Source organism: Rhinocladiella mackenziei (assembly GCF_000835555.1).
Source record: "Rhinocladiella mackenziei CBS 650.93 unplaced genomic scaffold supercont1.1, whole genome shotgun sequence".
Taxonomy (NCBI): Eukaryota; Fungi; Ascomycota; class Eurotiomycetes; order Chaetothyriales; family Herpotrichiellaceae; genus Rhinocladiella; species Rhinocladiella mackenziei.
This window is the reverse complement of record NW_013550604.1, coordinates 4,093,161-4,108,014: the sequence shown is the minus strand read 5'-3', so window position 1 is coordinate 4,108,014 and position 14,854 is coordinate 4,093,161. Positions and strand designations below refer to the sequence as shown.

Here is a 14,854-nt window from a genome sequence, read left to right as displayed (position 1 = left end):
ATCGTTCGCGATGCGGCTCGCTTGAACCCGTTCTTGAATGGGAGGACAGGTATTGGGATAATACTGATGCTGGAGGGCCATTCCCTAGCTGAGACCAGTATAGCAATCACGGCCTCAATGACGCGTTCGCGTCGCCACAGCCGCTTCCAAACTTTGTGCCGTGGCCTTACGGCGCTGGTTTGGGCTCCTTGGCCCTGCCACAGTGGGAAATGACGACTTCGCCTTTCGATTCGGATTTATCGCAATGGCCAAGTACTGGCGTTGGCTGGCAGGTACACTGAACTTTGCCTGTTTGAAATCAACCCGAGGAATTCGTGGTAAGTGGCCCAGACCGGCGAATGTGTAGTGATGACTGAGCAATTTTTGATACCCAAGATCACTCGAAAATAGAATGTCACCCTCTTGAGGTTCCGAAATGGACTTTGTTCCTATTTCCGGAGAGCATCCAAAACAATTGACCACATCCTATGACTCCCATCGCGATCAGTTTGTTGTTCTTTACGCTGACCAGGCTGCCCAAATTTGTAGTTGAACGCGTGACGGAGCTTTTCAATCTCCAAGGAGCCTTGGGTTGTCCCCAATTCTGGCGTCTTTGATTTCACCATGTGGGGTCTCTTTCTAAGATTCGAAATCGCAAGGTCTTCTCTTTCGTTGGCATTCCGCGGTTGTATGTTTAAGACAGGCATTCGGTTGATGATTTTCTCAGCCTGGTGGGATGGGAGTTCGCAGCCCGATGCATGCAAACTCTAAGCTCACCATTTCGGTCATTCAACAAAACTTCTGGTTGGATGCTTCGCTTCCGAAGTAGCATTTGGGTTCTCTTTATATTAAAGGACTTACTTTGGTCCGGATGCCAATTCTTCGACCGGTGAGGTAGCAGGTACACGAAGGGGCCGCAGCTGTGGACCAATCAACATATTGCGCTAGTCCGCATCGGCCATTCAAGCACTTTGAGAATGTCGCTGCCTTGCGATCATGCCACGGCATAAGCAGAAGATCTTTTGGCTGTCTCTGTTCCAATCTTCATGAAAAGGTATGCCCATTTCTTGGTACCGCGCTCTTCAATCCAACTCCACTGGGAGAGAATCGTCCAGCCCTACCCGGAGGTCTGCTCTGGTCCATCACTTGAGCCATTCAGTACAACAGGAAGTGAGATGGCGTCGATGTAGAGCTAACAAGCCAGTCTGTTGGAAAGACTCGGTCACAGGCTGAGGACTCATCAATGGACGTTGGTTGATTGGTTTGTTGTTAGTAGGAGGGGGGGAGAGAACTTGTCCAGAAGTCTCAGTGAAAGCTGGATACATCGTGATACTCCAAATTGTTTCGCATGAGTAAGTTCATACCGTGCGGAGTCCGTTGACGCGTTATCCTGATTCGCACACAAGTGAGCCAAAAAAAATATCGCCCAACAACAATTCCAAAAGTAACAAAAATTGATTGACCAACGCAGGGATCGAACCTCTGTACGTTGTTAGTGATAAAACTAGTTTTGTTTATTTCATCTCTTACGCAATCTCTTGATTCGTAGTCAAGCCTAGCAGGCGTTAACTAATGATGGAGAATGGGGTTTGAAGTTTGAACATACGCCTTGCCATTGGGCTGGTCTCCGTTAGTTGATGTTGAGAATTAAGTTGGCTTGTGACCTACCCAGTTGGCCTGAGATTTGGATGCAAATTGCACTCAAAATGTTATATATCGCTAAAAATTTTTGGGCATTAAGCTGGCGCGGAATGCTATCCCACTCAAGTAGGCAAAGCCCCACTAAAACACAGAGACGTGGCCCTATCAGTCGACATCGCACCTTACACCAAGGATAATCTCATACAACACCTGTGTCAGAACCATCCACCAATTATCGTCGACGTGGACTCTGCGGCACCAAAGTGATCGTCACGCCAGACCTCCGTTGAGCAAGCTTCCGATAGACATCTCTCAGCCTCCGGAAGATATAGAAGAGCCTCAGCCACTGGACATCGACGGACAAGAAGGGTCTAGTCGCAAGTATGACGACAAGGATGACGACGAAGACGTTGACGGGGATGAGAAGGAGGAGGGGGAAGACGATATCGCAGAAGCCAATAGCAATGAGCAGAAAACTGCGTCGGCTCCAGACACGGCCATGGAAGAGATGGATGAATCCAGATCACCTCCCATGCTTACATGTGAACACGATTCGTCCTTGCTTCACAAATTCATGAGTTGCATCAAGAAAACGTCAATACGGGATGTTGAGAATGCTTTTCAAATGCACGAAGAAAGGGTTTCCTGAGGAAAAACATACCGCGTTAGCAAAAATCTACCACTTGACCAAAGCTGGATTCCAAGGAGGTCGTTTGCGCCGTACTCACCGACGGTGGCTGGCAGTGTGAGGTTCCCCAATGTGGAGCAATCCTGAATATAACCTTTATCACGGATTTGCATCTTGAGGCGCATGGCGCAACAACCTTGACGAACTGGTATTGCGGCGAACCTACTTGCCATACCGGGTCCGAGAAAGTCTTCAACGACAAGGACTTCGAAGACCACCTTACCACTGAGCATATGGAGTCTAGCTATAGACACGTAGCCGCGCGGCGTGCACCTAGGCAGGAAGTCTTGGTGAATGGTCTTTAGGAGTGGTTGGGCTTCATACGCATACCCGTTAAACCACAGCCATTGCCTGATGTCAGAGATGAACGCATTGAAGCACCTACGACTTCTGCCAACAAGAGGAGACAGGAACAATCTCGCTCAGACTGGATGGTGACTCTCCCCGATGAGGAGATGTGGAGCAAAGCTGAAACTGCGTCAACCGAGTCAACGCAGAATGACCTAATAGAACGAGAGCTACATGCGTGGGCCAGAGTCGCACGCAATCTTCTCGAAGTTGAGGAAGAGTCCGCAACAGATCGAGGTTGAGATTCAAGAATGAGATCTGAAGACAAGCGACAAGATGCTGAATTCCATGAGCACTGCTTCGGACGATACATGTTCCTCCCAAACCGAAAAGGAATGCCTCCATCCGTTGCTGCACCGAACTACCTGATTAAGTTACTCACAGGCCTCATACATATACATAAGGATAATACCAAGAGATATATCAAACTTACCGCAGGTTGTGCATTGAACTTGGCATTGAGCTTTGTATCGCCGTGCCGTGCGCAGAGTCCGATCATACTCGTATGCCGTCCACGAGAGTCAGACCATCAGTCCATGAAGCTAATTCGAGACTCAGTTCCTCGACAGTAAGGAGGGTCGCTTCGAACTCCGGTCAAAAGAAGGATGTAGAGAGGAGCCAAAGTTCCTGACACCCAAGCAGCACAAGATCAACCAAAGACGTCCTTTAGACCAGTAAAGGTCCGAAATTGATTCATACCCTTACAAAGAGCAGGAAATCCATCGTTTCCCGCACAGTCTTCATAAAATATTCTTGAATGCTGAAAAGAATTTGTCAATCATAAAAGAGTCGCGGAGATTGTCCTCAGCCAATCAACTCTTATAGGAAACGTCCCGACGCACGTGATTTACGAATTAGGAAAATGGTAACTTTTTGGCCCCTTCCAAAGTTCTGTTTTGCAGTCCGGCACGCCTCTCCCAGGACAGAATGCGTTCCTTACCAAATGTTCTGATCACCGGCACGCCGGGCGTTGGGAAAACCACCACCTGCAGTCAACTACTCAGTATCGCTTCGCAGTCCACCCCACCGCTTAACCTTAAGCACCTGTCTATCAACGACATAGTGAAAGAACGATCCTGCCACACCGGCTATGATGAAGAGCTGCAGACCCTGATCGTCGACGAAGACAAACTCATGGATGAAGTCGAGAAAGAGATCTCCGACGGAGACGGCGAGGGCGGCTTCGTCATCGACTGGCATTCCACCGCAGGGTTTGCTGTAAGATGGGTGGACTTGGTCGTTGTGTTGAGGTGCGAAGAGACGACTGAGTTGTACGATAGACTCGTGGCTAGGGGATATAAAGATGAGAAGGTGCAGGAGAACATGGATGCTGAGATCTTTGGGATTGTCAGTGAAGAGGCGAAAGAAGGTTGGGGTGAGGCTGAAGAGGGTCAAGTCGTTGAGTTGAAGAGCGTGGAAGCTGAGGATATAGAGGAGAATGCGGAAAGATTGCTACAATGGGTCAAGAATTGGATCAAGGACCAAGAAGAGAAGGGAAGCGGGGAGTGAGTGAGACATCTACGAAAAAGATGAAAACGATCCAAAGACGGTCCGTCATTATGGTCCGATCTATCAGTCTATTCTATCGAGGCACGACTCTTGGATTCAAGATCCCAGTTCACCGCCAGCGAGCCAGGCTTTCAGCTTCGCCAACGCCTTTCCTCGATGAGAAATTCGGTTCTGTGCCGGGACTCAGTACACATCTTCGTGGACTTCTAGTGTGGTCCCACAAGCTCCAGGAGCTTTAGTCGACCCCGGACATGGGGCCGAGATTCGATAGGCGACAGTCAAAGACGAAGGACATCACATACCTTTGTAACCTTGTCCATCTCGGCATATGTGAGGCCGTCATGTTCGAAAACCGCATCCCAACCTGCACAATGCCATCAATCAGTATCATCATGTCACCACGCCCCATTCAAAGCCCCGTGTTAATATCAAGCCGAAGAAGAAACGCACCAAATACTGCAGGCCCCCTCGCCGGCACGATCTTCCCCTGTGTACGCCCTTGGAATAAGATCGGCTCGTGGCCAGGTCCGGCACTGTATGCGAACGTGCAGACCGCGAAGGCGGTTTTATCTTCGTATGCGGCAAGCATGTTGTTGAGACCTTCGTGGCCAAGGGCTTCGAGGAAGTGTTTTCTGGAAGGCACAAGAGGGTCAGCGGAGGAGACGGGGGGAGAAGACAAGGGCAAATGGATGGACAGATTCCACAGAGGACACCAGGAAGGTCTTAGCAGTAGCTCTTGGAGAAATACCATCGATATCGCAAGCGCATCCCTGCGTTTTGATTCATCCTCGCTATGCATCTTACATCTTGACTCCCTTGAGCAGCAAATCTCTTTGGACGAACCAAACGAAAAAAGTTGAAATCAAAACTCACATATATGGCCCCGGCAACCCTTTCAACGACTGGAATTCCAACGCAGTATCCTCCGTTAACACCGGCCCATTGACCTGCTTAGAACCATAGATGTTTAGCCCTCCCCCTTTCACCATGATCGTGGACGTATGAAAACGTCTCGTCAAAGGCCGGATCAGACCAAAGCGAAGAGACAACAATGTATCTCCGTCTTAGACATGGAACATAACACTTCGAAGAAGAAAACACCAAAAGATCCCCCGAAAGAAAGAGCGGAAAGGGGTTCTAGACTCACCACCTCAGCTGCCCTGGAGCACTTATCGCGCGCAACCTCCTCAATGGAGCCCTGAATCTCGGTGCCGTGGACGTTGCGGCTTTGCAGAACTAAGCCGTCAACGTCGGCAAGGATATCGCGCACCTCGGCGAGTTTGTTGGCGTTGCCGGTGATGAAGTTCAGGCTCGTGGGGGCGGTGGGCATGATGGAGAACAAAATCGGAATCGAGGGTGATGTTGAACGTCGGGTTCAAGATGGACTTGGAGGCGCGAACTGGGATTGGATCTCTAGTCATAGAAGATTTAACAGAGCTTGCTTGAATGAACTTGTGTGTGGTAGGTGAGTAGCGAATGGGAGATGAATACCAAAGTCAATATACCGCAGTATGGACTGTGAAAAAGGACGCCAGTCTCCAGCAACATACGCAATTCTAAAAAGTTGACGAGAAGGCTGAAGCACTGGCATGACTCACGAAAAGATAGCGTACTGAGAGATTATGGACATGCTTTGTCACATCAAGAACGGCCCCGAACGTCAGGCCAAACCAATTAACAAGTTGTAGAGAGCGATATCAGAAAGCACTGGAATACCATCGATTACTCCTAGAAAATGCTTACCGAGCCGTCCTCCCATGACCGTCTGCTCCCGAGCAGTGATTCGTTTCTATCGAAAAGCCCCACTACCCGCGCTATGCAACACCAAAAGTCTCCTTCCAAACCAGTGCTCATTTTGGGAACGAATGGCTCGTATCGACGGATACGTGGTGAAGAACATATTCGATTACAGATGAGCGTGCAAGCCGCCCTCATGTCAGCTTCAGCAATTCGAAGTCCCGATATTTCTCCAGATACCGTTCCCCTCGTCGATGTGCCTTGAGGAGCTTTTCAGGTTCAGCACACCTGAAGGAATCTATGCCCATAAACCCCAGTCTCTTCAGAGCAGGACTTGGGTTGAACATTGGATCGAAAACAGCCAGATTAATCATTCCATCGTATCTGCTTTCCACGCCGACAATGGTCATGGAATGGCCCTGATGCTGGAAGTAAATCGGTGGCTTGTCTGTGATGACCACTTTATCAAGATTGTCATTGGTTTGTTCATCATCAAAGTATTCACACACGGCGCGGAGCATTGTCTCAGAGGCCGCGACATCATCAGTAGTGGCATATGCAGTCGCCTCACAGGGGATGTCGAGACTCATGAATAATGCCTGTGCTTCGGGAGTACCGATATACTTCCGGGTATACCTGATTCCTCCCGTTTCAATTCGTCCGCCTGAATTGAAACCCATATCCCAAGCGTTTTCGATCATATCTTGAAGTTTCAAAATTGACGGTAGCCGTCCACGGAAATGTTCGGCACCAGTAGCATTGGCGTCACGAATGTACGATGCCATCATTTGAATATTTCGGTAACCACAGAAACCACCTTCCTTTGGCATTTTGCAGACATGACGCACCGATGGACTGCAGTAAAATGCACGTTCCACTGTTCGATCCAGTTGAGACAGGCGCGCAAGAACTGGTACTAGGTCCGGGGTTTCATTGGCGATAGTCTCAATTCGAATCAGGTGACCGTTCGGCGTGATCCTGTTAGTGATGGTGACCTTGGCGCCCTCTTCGAGCATTCGCCGCAACCAACTGGGCATCTGATGTTCATGTGCATATGGACCTAATTCGGCTCTCTATAGAAAGTCAGATAGCTTTTCCTAAAGCGCTCGAGTCCTGGTTCCACTTACCCCCAAGCGTCTCGTCTTGCCAGCTTTTGAAGATACCGCTTTATAGGGTGACTTTCTCTTTGGCGACGCAGGACTACCCAGGAGAATATCCTTGAGGGAAGGACCTCGTCGTTTGACGCTACTGGGAAGGGTCTTAGGATGCAATTGATCATAATTCCGGAGAGCTCTAGGTGCGTTGGTGTTAAAAGAATCGAGTAGTGGTGGCTCTTCGGTGGATGGAGGGCTCGACAGCGCAACGTCAGAAGGTAGGTCAGCCTCATCCATTGAGACATTCTCTTGAGCATGCATATCGGAGTGTGCATCCAGCTCGATAAATTGAACATGTTCACCGCAGTGACATTCAACCCATCGTTCGTCATCTTTAGAATCAGAGGCAGAGGCAGAGGCAGAGCGAGAGCGAGAGCGGGAGCCAGAAGGAGAGCGAGAGGGAGAGGGAGGTATTGGAGTCTTTGCCGTCGCTTCCGATCTTCCAGCAAGAACACTGGCAGGAACATTGGGACGGTCAGGCAAAGCAAGTTCTGGAGGAAGTCCAGCCTCCTCAAAAGCAAGTAGTTGGGCCAACTCGAAGTCGCTCAATTCGACATTATCAGGATTCCGATGTGGTTCAGGCCGAGATTTTCTACTCTCTGTCCGCTGATCGCCAAGATGCGCTCGTTGCACGTGTCTGTCAAGTTGGTCAAACTCATGGCTGCCAAAAGGGCAATAGGGACATCTGAGATATTGTTCCTGATATTCGTATGCCATGACAATGATAATGGTGTAACACATCAGATTGGAAATAAAAGTAGGTTAAGAGGACTTCATGTTGTATTTGCGATGGTGATGGCTCGCAGGCAAACGGAGTCCGGACTGTTTGCCTGGGCCGTTTTCGATATCGTGTATCTGTCTCTTTCACCAGAGGCCACACAACAGCAACGCGAGTATTGTGGCTTTCATAGATGGCCTGGTGATCAGACGCCTCGAGTGGCGGTGTAACTGGTGGGCGTAGGCTCTGGAAGGGCCAGGGAGAAGCGGGAGAGTGTGAGCAAGGTCAGGCTACATTTCTAAAACGATATCACAGACCACGAATCGCCAAGACGGTAATGAGAATGTTCTGCTGCGATTGGATGACTCTGGCAGTGTCTTGTCCAGAGGTGAGACTGCTCGTTCAGCACAGCTGCCAACCCACCTTTCCAGAGCGTGTCGTATTGCTGAAAGTGGGATACATTGCATGCAACAATATCGGGGACCTCGCATAAGAGCAGGAGGATTGTTGTCTCGTATTTTTGTTAAATGTTGACTTTCAATGCCTGTAACACGTTACAAAAGACAGAAATAATACGAGTTTGGATACGAGGCACTGAGTGCAGGCCAATGTAAAGGCAATACGTGATGACGCCATTGGGTTTGTCTGGATCCCATTCGCCGATTTCGCAGGCCTCTCGCCCTCACCGCCCCCAGACCCCCTCGCCCAATTTTTTTAAATTCTGCCGGTTCATGGCGATGGATCAGAATAACACCGCGATGGACAGTCACAGTCACAGTCACAGTCCACCTTCTCTGACACTACACCCCGTAAAACCTCGATTTCTCCCGAGTCACTCACTTACATTGCTACGCTCTACATTCCTTACTTTTCCTCTATACATGTCGGGGTGAAGTTATGTCCAATATTGTTAGACAGAGAATTTTCCATCCCACATCATGACCAGCGCCACTCTTTCTAATGGGGTCGATGGGTCGACCCCAATCGTCAACGGCAGCAGCACACCCACCACTCGTCCGGTCAATGTTCTAAAATTTGGCGGTCAGTTGCGACATTGATTTCGCTGGTCCCCTCAAATGTTAATACATGCTTCAGGAACCAGTGTTGGCAAATTCCCCCAGGACATCGTGAATGTTGTCAAATCGAGCTCCCAAGAGAACGATGTTGCCATTGTCTGCTCGGCGGTATGGATATGATTCTCCAAACATTGATGTACACCATGTACTGATCTCTTGCCCCAGAGATCGAGCAGCACGAAAGCTGCAGGCACTACCAATCGATTACTACGGGCGGCCACCGAAGCAGAGGATCATAGGACACAAGGTTTCAAGAAGTTGATTGAAGATGTCCGAGCCGATCACATTGAGGCTGCTGGGTTTTACATCAAGTCGGAGAAAATATCCTCACGGTTAAAGGCAGAAATTGACGAAGAATGTTCCTTGGTGGTGCGGATACTAGAAGCTGCCCAGACATTGGGAGAGACTAGCCCAAGATCGAGGGACAAGGTGATGAGCACAGGAGAGAAACTCAGTTGCCGGTTCATGACTGCACTACTGCAAGATCGAGGGATTGACGCTGAATACGTTGATCTGGCGGATGTGATCGACTTCAAAGGTTCGCACGGCTTGGACCAGCAATTTTACGACAACGTATCCGCCCGACTAGGGCAGAGATTGCAGAATATCTCGGGCAAAGTTCCCGTCATCACTGGTTACTTTGGGGTTATTCCTCGCGGGCTTCTTACGACAGTGGGGCGAGGTTATACCGATCTATGCGCCGCGTTGGTTGCAGTTGGGATCAAAGCAAAAGAATTGCAAATATGGAAGGAAGTTGATGGCATCTTCACCGCCGATCCGCGCAAAGTCCCAACAGCTCAATTGATTCCCCAGATCAGCCCTGCCGAAGCAGCTGAACTTACCTTCTACGGATCTGAGGTCATCCATCCTTCGACCATGGACCAAGTCATTCGAGCACGGATCCCAATTCGCATCAAGAATGTCATGAATCCTAGAGGAGGAGGGACCATCATCTTCCCTGATAGTCCATTTGAGCTAGACTCAGCGTCATCAGGACATGACCCCAAATTATTCAAGTCCCGAAGTTCCAGCCATCTGACAGAGCGGAAGAGGCCGAAGCGTCCGACGGCAGTTACCATGAAGCACAAAATCCTGGTTATGAACATCCATTCCAATAAGCGATCGCTGTCACACGGCTTCTTTGCCGGGATATTTGCAACATTGGATAAGTGGCGGCTGTCAGTCGATGTGATCTCCACCAGTGAGGTCAACATGTCCATGGCCCTGCACTCAGAAGCGCCCTTGTACACCGGAGGAGGCGAAGATGAATACCAGATCGTGGATCAGGATCTGCGCGGGGCTCTGGAAGAGCTGCAAAGCTTTGGGACAGTTGACATCATCCCAGAAATGGCAATTGTCAGCCTGGTGGGGAAGCAAATGAAGAATATGGTGGGCATTGCTGGAAGGATGTTCTCCACGTTAGGAGAGAACAATGTGAATATTGAAATGATTTCTCAAGGTACGCGCAATTCGGGTGGCTGAAGATTCGCAATGACCGTGTTGACAAGTCGACCAGGAGCCAGTGAAATTAACATCTCTTGTGTGATTGAGGAACGCGATGCAGACCGAGCGTTGAACATTTTGCACACCAATTTATTCACCTTTCTGGAACCTTGATTGAAGCATTTTGAGCAAGCTTGGCGACGTTGGCCCATAGCATTTGACGGCATTTTTGCTTATGAGACACGTGGTATGAAATGGGGAATAAAAAAGGGACATAGGAGAGAGACCAAAAATGAGTCGGAGGCCATTTTGAGAGTGGTGTCGGCGACCTTTGTTAATAGACAAGACGAGGAAGAATTTAGCATATCACGACCAAAAATCCAGTGATGGCAGATGTCAAAAATGATTCTATCAAATTTGAGACTTTCGATGACAGAATTGGACCCCAAAGAAGGAGAATGACCAACAACCACCGTCTCCGCATTGACAACAACACAGTAGTAAAGTCACTCATTGAATTGAATACATCGTATCGTACAATTGGGGATCTCCCAAGCACGACTTCGCCGATTCTGCGGAATAAATGTTATTCCGTTCCGGAAGCACGCCGCGTCGCGTCCTCTTCTCAGGCAAAACCAAAACACCCCCCAGCCAGTCACCGACTGCCAAGTCCTAAATAACCAAGTATTTTGGCCACTGTTACTGATACAAGCACTCCACACGTCAATCAAGATCCCAATGATTGGATGTGGATAAAAGGCAGTTGATGCAGACCACCGACTTCTTCGCTGCGAACTGGACGGCTGTCTGTGACGCCAAAACTCTTTTTCCCGATTGCTAGTTAGCTGGCTTTGAGTTCTTTTGACAAGGGCACAGAATTCACTTGACCCGATTGAGTCGATTGAGCACCCCATCATCACCAATCGCCGTCGACAGGAAAAGGAAACGACGAACACGCTTCGCGTCTGTGTCCTTGACCGCAGACCCCAAAGCTCCAAGGTCAAGGGCCACCAGAACCTGGTCCCGCGTCACCACTTACCAGTTTGAGGCTGCTCGGTGCCGGCTTCTGGCCTTGTTCTCCCTTTTTCTTCGTGAGGTGCCCGCCCACTCCAACGTCCTACCTACTCCCATTCATCCATTCACCTTCGCACCACCCACGTATCTCTTACCTTTTATCTTCGCTGTGAACAGTAAACAACGTCACTCGGATTCCGTCTATTCTACGCAACGGCCCGGTCTTTTCCATAACTTCATACCAATTGCGCCCTACTATCCCTTTCGACGGCTCAACATTCGTACCACCGCCCCCCTCGATCCACCGCAGCCTGGATCCCACCTTCTATCCTCCCGCACAGACGCGCTCATATTTCTCCTAGTTCGACAATTACTCCCCTCTGACATCCATCAAATCTCTCCTTGCCTTGGACCAGCTCGAGACTCCTCTTAAACCCAAGTCCAGTCACCATCTGCTGCGTTACGCCGGTTCTGGCCCAACCCGAACTTTGTCCGCACTCTGACAATCTGAAAACTTGGTTAATGGGACTTACACCTCGGTTTCACGCGACTTTTCTCATAAAACCACTTTTTCTGGTACCTTTGGATAGTCTGCATCCGTCGTCGCCATGGCATCGACGCGTCAACACCAGTTTGTTCAGATCTACCAAGATCCAATGCCTGTCCCCTCCAAGGGCTCTCCCACTCACAAACCACGACCGCGTTTGCAACCCTCAGCGATGCCTCTCCAACCCTTGAGGAATCCCCCGGCTCACCCCGAAGTCATTCTTGACGCACCAATGGGTCCAACTCAGCAAATTTCACCGTTGAAGAGCCAACCTTTATCGCCACCAAATCCGAACTATGCTAATCTCAGCTACATCCCTATCCCTCCGCCTTCCACAACGCCCCATCCCTACACCGACTCACCAGCAAAGAGATATCATATTCCTCCCAATCAACAGTTTCAACCAGTCCAAATGAATCACCAACAACAGCCGCAGCAGCAGCAGCAGCCCCTATTCACCACATTCAATAGCAATTTCGATGCCTTTGAACAAGAAAACTATCCTGCAGCGGCGATGCATGAAAACTTTGTCGACTTTCCAGAGCCTTCTTATGATCACAACACGCAGCCACTCAAGAGATCATACTCTGATGTACAGTCACTGAATGACCGACCATTCAAGAAGTCTAGACAGGAGGAAGAGTCCATAACATATCTGCCGGAACCAGAGGACATGCCCCCGGTTGAGGATGATGGTAGCAAGCCGTCATACAGCTATGCTCAGATGATTGGAATGGCCATTCTCCGAGCGCCAAATCGCCGTTTGACTCTGGCACAGATCTATGAATGGATCTCGAACACCTTCGCATATTATCGAGAAGATACGAAGCAAAGCTGGCATAATAGTATCCGACATAACTTGTCATTGCACAAGGCTTTCACAAAACAGGAAAGACCAAAGGGGGATGCCGGTAAAGGGAGCTACTGGGTCATCGAGCCTGGAATGGAGGGACAATTTATCAAAGACAAGAATCGGCGAGGCAACAATCTGTCACATATGACCATCAACACAAATGTCATCCGCCCGGAGTCTCAGAAGATTGCTCAACCATTGTCTGACGCTTTGGCACCGAATCCGTTTATTGTTCAATCCAGTGAACCTCCTCGACCGCAAACGGCTCCTGCACTCCCCGAGCTCTCCTCGGATGCCACACTGCCGGCATCAGATCCTGCCCTCAATGAGCAGGAGACAGCCGAACTTGGGGATAGATCGCTCCCGACAGCACCTAAGTCCTCGCCTCCAGATGCGATCAATTCCTCCCCACCTGTCCCTAGATCAATTCATCATCGGACGATTTCATCCCCTACTGCACGTCTTCAACGCCCCCCTTCAGTGCATCAACCAAAGCGAACTCTTTCCAAGATGGACGACAGCGGATATTTCTCGTCCATTGAGTCGTCCGTGTTGCGGCCCAATAAAACCACCGCCGTGCTTACTTCGGAGTTGGATATCGAGCCATTGAAGAAGAAAACAGGCCGGGCAGAAGAAGAGATCGCTCGAATTCGAAGTTCCTCTCACGACGTGACCCCGAGTCATACCAGGTTCCGCAATTCGACCGCCGAAACTACTCAATCGTCCTCCCCTGTCCGGGTCAGCCCAGCTGCAAAATTAAATCCGGTGACTCCTTCAATTGTCTTCAAGAAGCCTATCCGCCCTCCCCCTTCGATATCCCCAAACACACAACTTCACCTTCATCGGAAGGCTATGCGTGACTTTGCCAACTCTCCCATCAAGAGCTTTGGGCTTTTCCAAAATGACGTTGAAACGTACAGTCCTCTGAAGTGGTCGACCCTAAATCCTTCGGCTGCTCCTCCGGAAGAGTCTTTTGAGATTTTCTCAGAACCAACAATTGGACTCACACCGGCGACACCAGCATTCATTTCATCGTCCCCTCTCAAAGCATCTGTATCCCGCCCGACTGTTGGACGCGCAACCACCTCCGGTAATGTCCTTTCGGACATGCTGGGAAGTGCACACAAGCGCAATGCGAAGACGCCAACACCGGGTTCATTATTCAAGGCGGGAATCCGATCTTCACTTTCTGGGTCTCCGCTCAAGAGTGGGATGAACGCTACAATTCTTGATGAGCAGAATGACCTCTTTGATTTCAACTCCTTTGAGGATGATCCTTCTGACAATGAAGGTGTCGATATTTTGAAAGGCTTTGAAAAGATCGGTGGACCGTCAACGCAAACCAGTGCCACCGCCACGACTGATCATGTTGGACGACCATCATTGGGAGGCCGGAGCTTTACCTCTCGAGTCTAATATGTTGGTCAAGTATTCAATATTTGCTGCTGAAATTCGGGAGACTCGTTTCTACCTTTCTTGGATTCGCGGTTTTCGATTGTTGGACTACTGTGATCAAAGTTTTGCTGAAGATATCCCCCGGTTCAACCCAGGTCGTGTCGATCTGGAATCCCTTGAACTCGCGAACTAATTTGTCTCGAATTATGCTTCCGACAACGGTTGACTTTGATATGATGTCAAGAGGTCATGAATTTCATACCTGGCTTTCAAGCCTTCTTTGTTACGATGATATGGGATTGTATGAATGATTGTAATGGCGACTATTCTCTTGGAGCAACAAAGTGCTTCTGGAGAGCGATTAGATAGTTGAGCAGCAATGCAATGAGGGGCTCCTTTCAATAGCTTGGAGCTGAAATGTTTTTTTTTTTTTTCTTTTTTTTTTAATTCTGTCCCTTACGTCCTCAACAGCCTTGACAACCCGTCATTAAAGTCCTTCGTACTGCAATTCCATCAATCATGCGCTCCTTGCTGTGGGACAGCTTCAGCACCCGTAGCAGGGCCTATCGCCTGTGCAGAGGAAATGAATGCCGTGGCAAGATGAGTGACCCTGTCAGTAGTAGTCGTGTCCATCTGCTATTGGCTCTTTCCTGACCATTCTGTTGTCTATGTTACGGATTTAACAGCACCTACGGTAAGGTGGAGTCCTTTCTCGTCAGCTTCTCTCCAGCTTCTCTCAACTACGGGAGATT

At 49.4% G+C, this 14,854-nt stretch overlaps 5 protein-coding genes across 5 annotated transcripts; 3 read left to right on the top strand and 2 right to left on the bottom strand.

Annotated features, from left to right (window-relative positions):
- Window positions 1-3,583: 3,583 nt before the first annotated feature.
- Z518_01447 (uncharacterized protein) lies at window positions 3,584-4,165 on the top strand (the record flags this gene model as incomplete). Its single annotated transcript, XM_013422047.1, has 1 exon — window positions 3,584-4,165. One exon carries the CDS (start codon window positions 3,584-3,586, stop codon window positions 4,163-4,165), a length of 582 nt encoding a protein of 193 aa, XP_013277501.1.
- Window positions 4,166-4,261: 96 nt separating this feature from the next.
- Window positions 4,262-5,495, bottom strand: Z518_01446 (RdgB/HAM1 family non-canonical purine NTP pyrophosphatase; the record flags this gene model as incomplete). The annotated part of the gene is made up of 5 exons (XM_013422046.1): window positions 4,262-4,336; window positions 4,468-4,529; window positions 4,616-4,797; window positions 5,039-5,112; window positions 5,313-5,495. The coding sequence occupies 5 exons, from the start codon at window positions 5,493-5,495 to the stop codon at window positions 4,262-4,264; spliced, it is 576 nt and encodes a 191-aa protein (XP_013277500.1).
- A 601-nt stretch (window positions 5,496-6,096) lies between these two features.
- On the bottom strand, window positions 6,097-7,773 carry Z518_01445 (uncharacterized protein; the record flags this gene model as incomplete). Its single annotated transcript, XM_013422045.1, has 2 exons — window positions 6,097-6,975; window positions 7,030-7,773. 2 exons carry the CDS (start codon window positions 7,771-7,773, stop codon window positions 6,097-6,099), a joined length of 1,623 nt encoding a protein of 540 aa, XP_013277499.1.
- A 939-nt stretch (window positions 7,774-8,712) lies between these two features.
- Window positions 8,713-10,467, top strand: Z518_01444 (uncharacterized protein; the record flags this gene model as incomplete). Its single annotated transcript, XM_013422044.1, has 4 exons — window positions 8,713-8,815; window positions 8,870-8,958; window positions 9,016-10,309; window positions 10,367-10,467. The coding sequence occupies 4 exons, from the start codon at window positions 8,713-8,715 to the stop codon at window positions 10,465-10,467; spliced, it is 1,587 nt and encodes a 528-aa protein (XP_013277498.1).
- Window positions 10,468-11,915: 1,448 nt separating this feature from the next.
- Z518_01443 (uncharacterized protein) lies at window positions 11,916-14,123 on the top strand (the record flags this gene model as incomplete). The annotated part of the gene is made up of 1 exon (XM_013422043.1): window positions 11,916-14,123. The coding sequence occupies one exon, from the start codon at window positions 11,916-11,918 to the stop codon at window positions 14,121-14,123; it is 2,208 nt and encodes a 735-aa protein (XP_013277497.1).
- Between the last annotated feature and the right edge of the window lie 731 nt (window positions 14,124-14,854).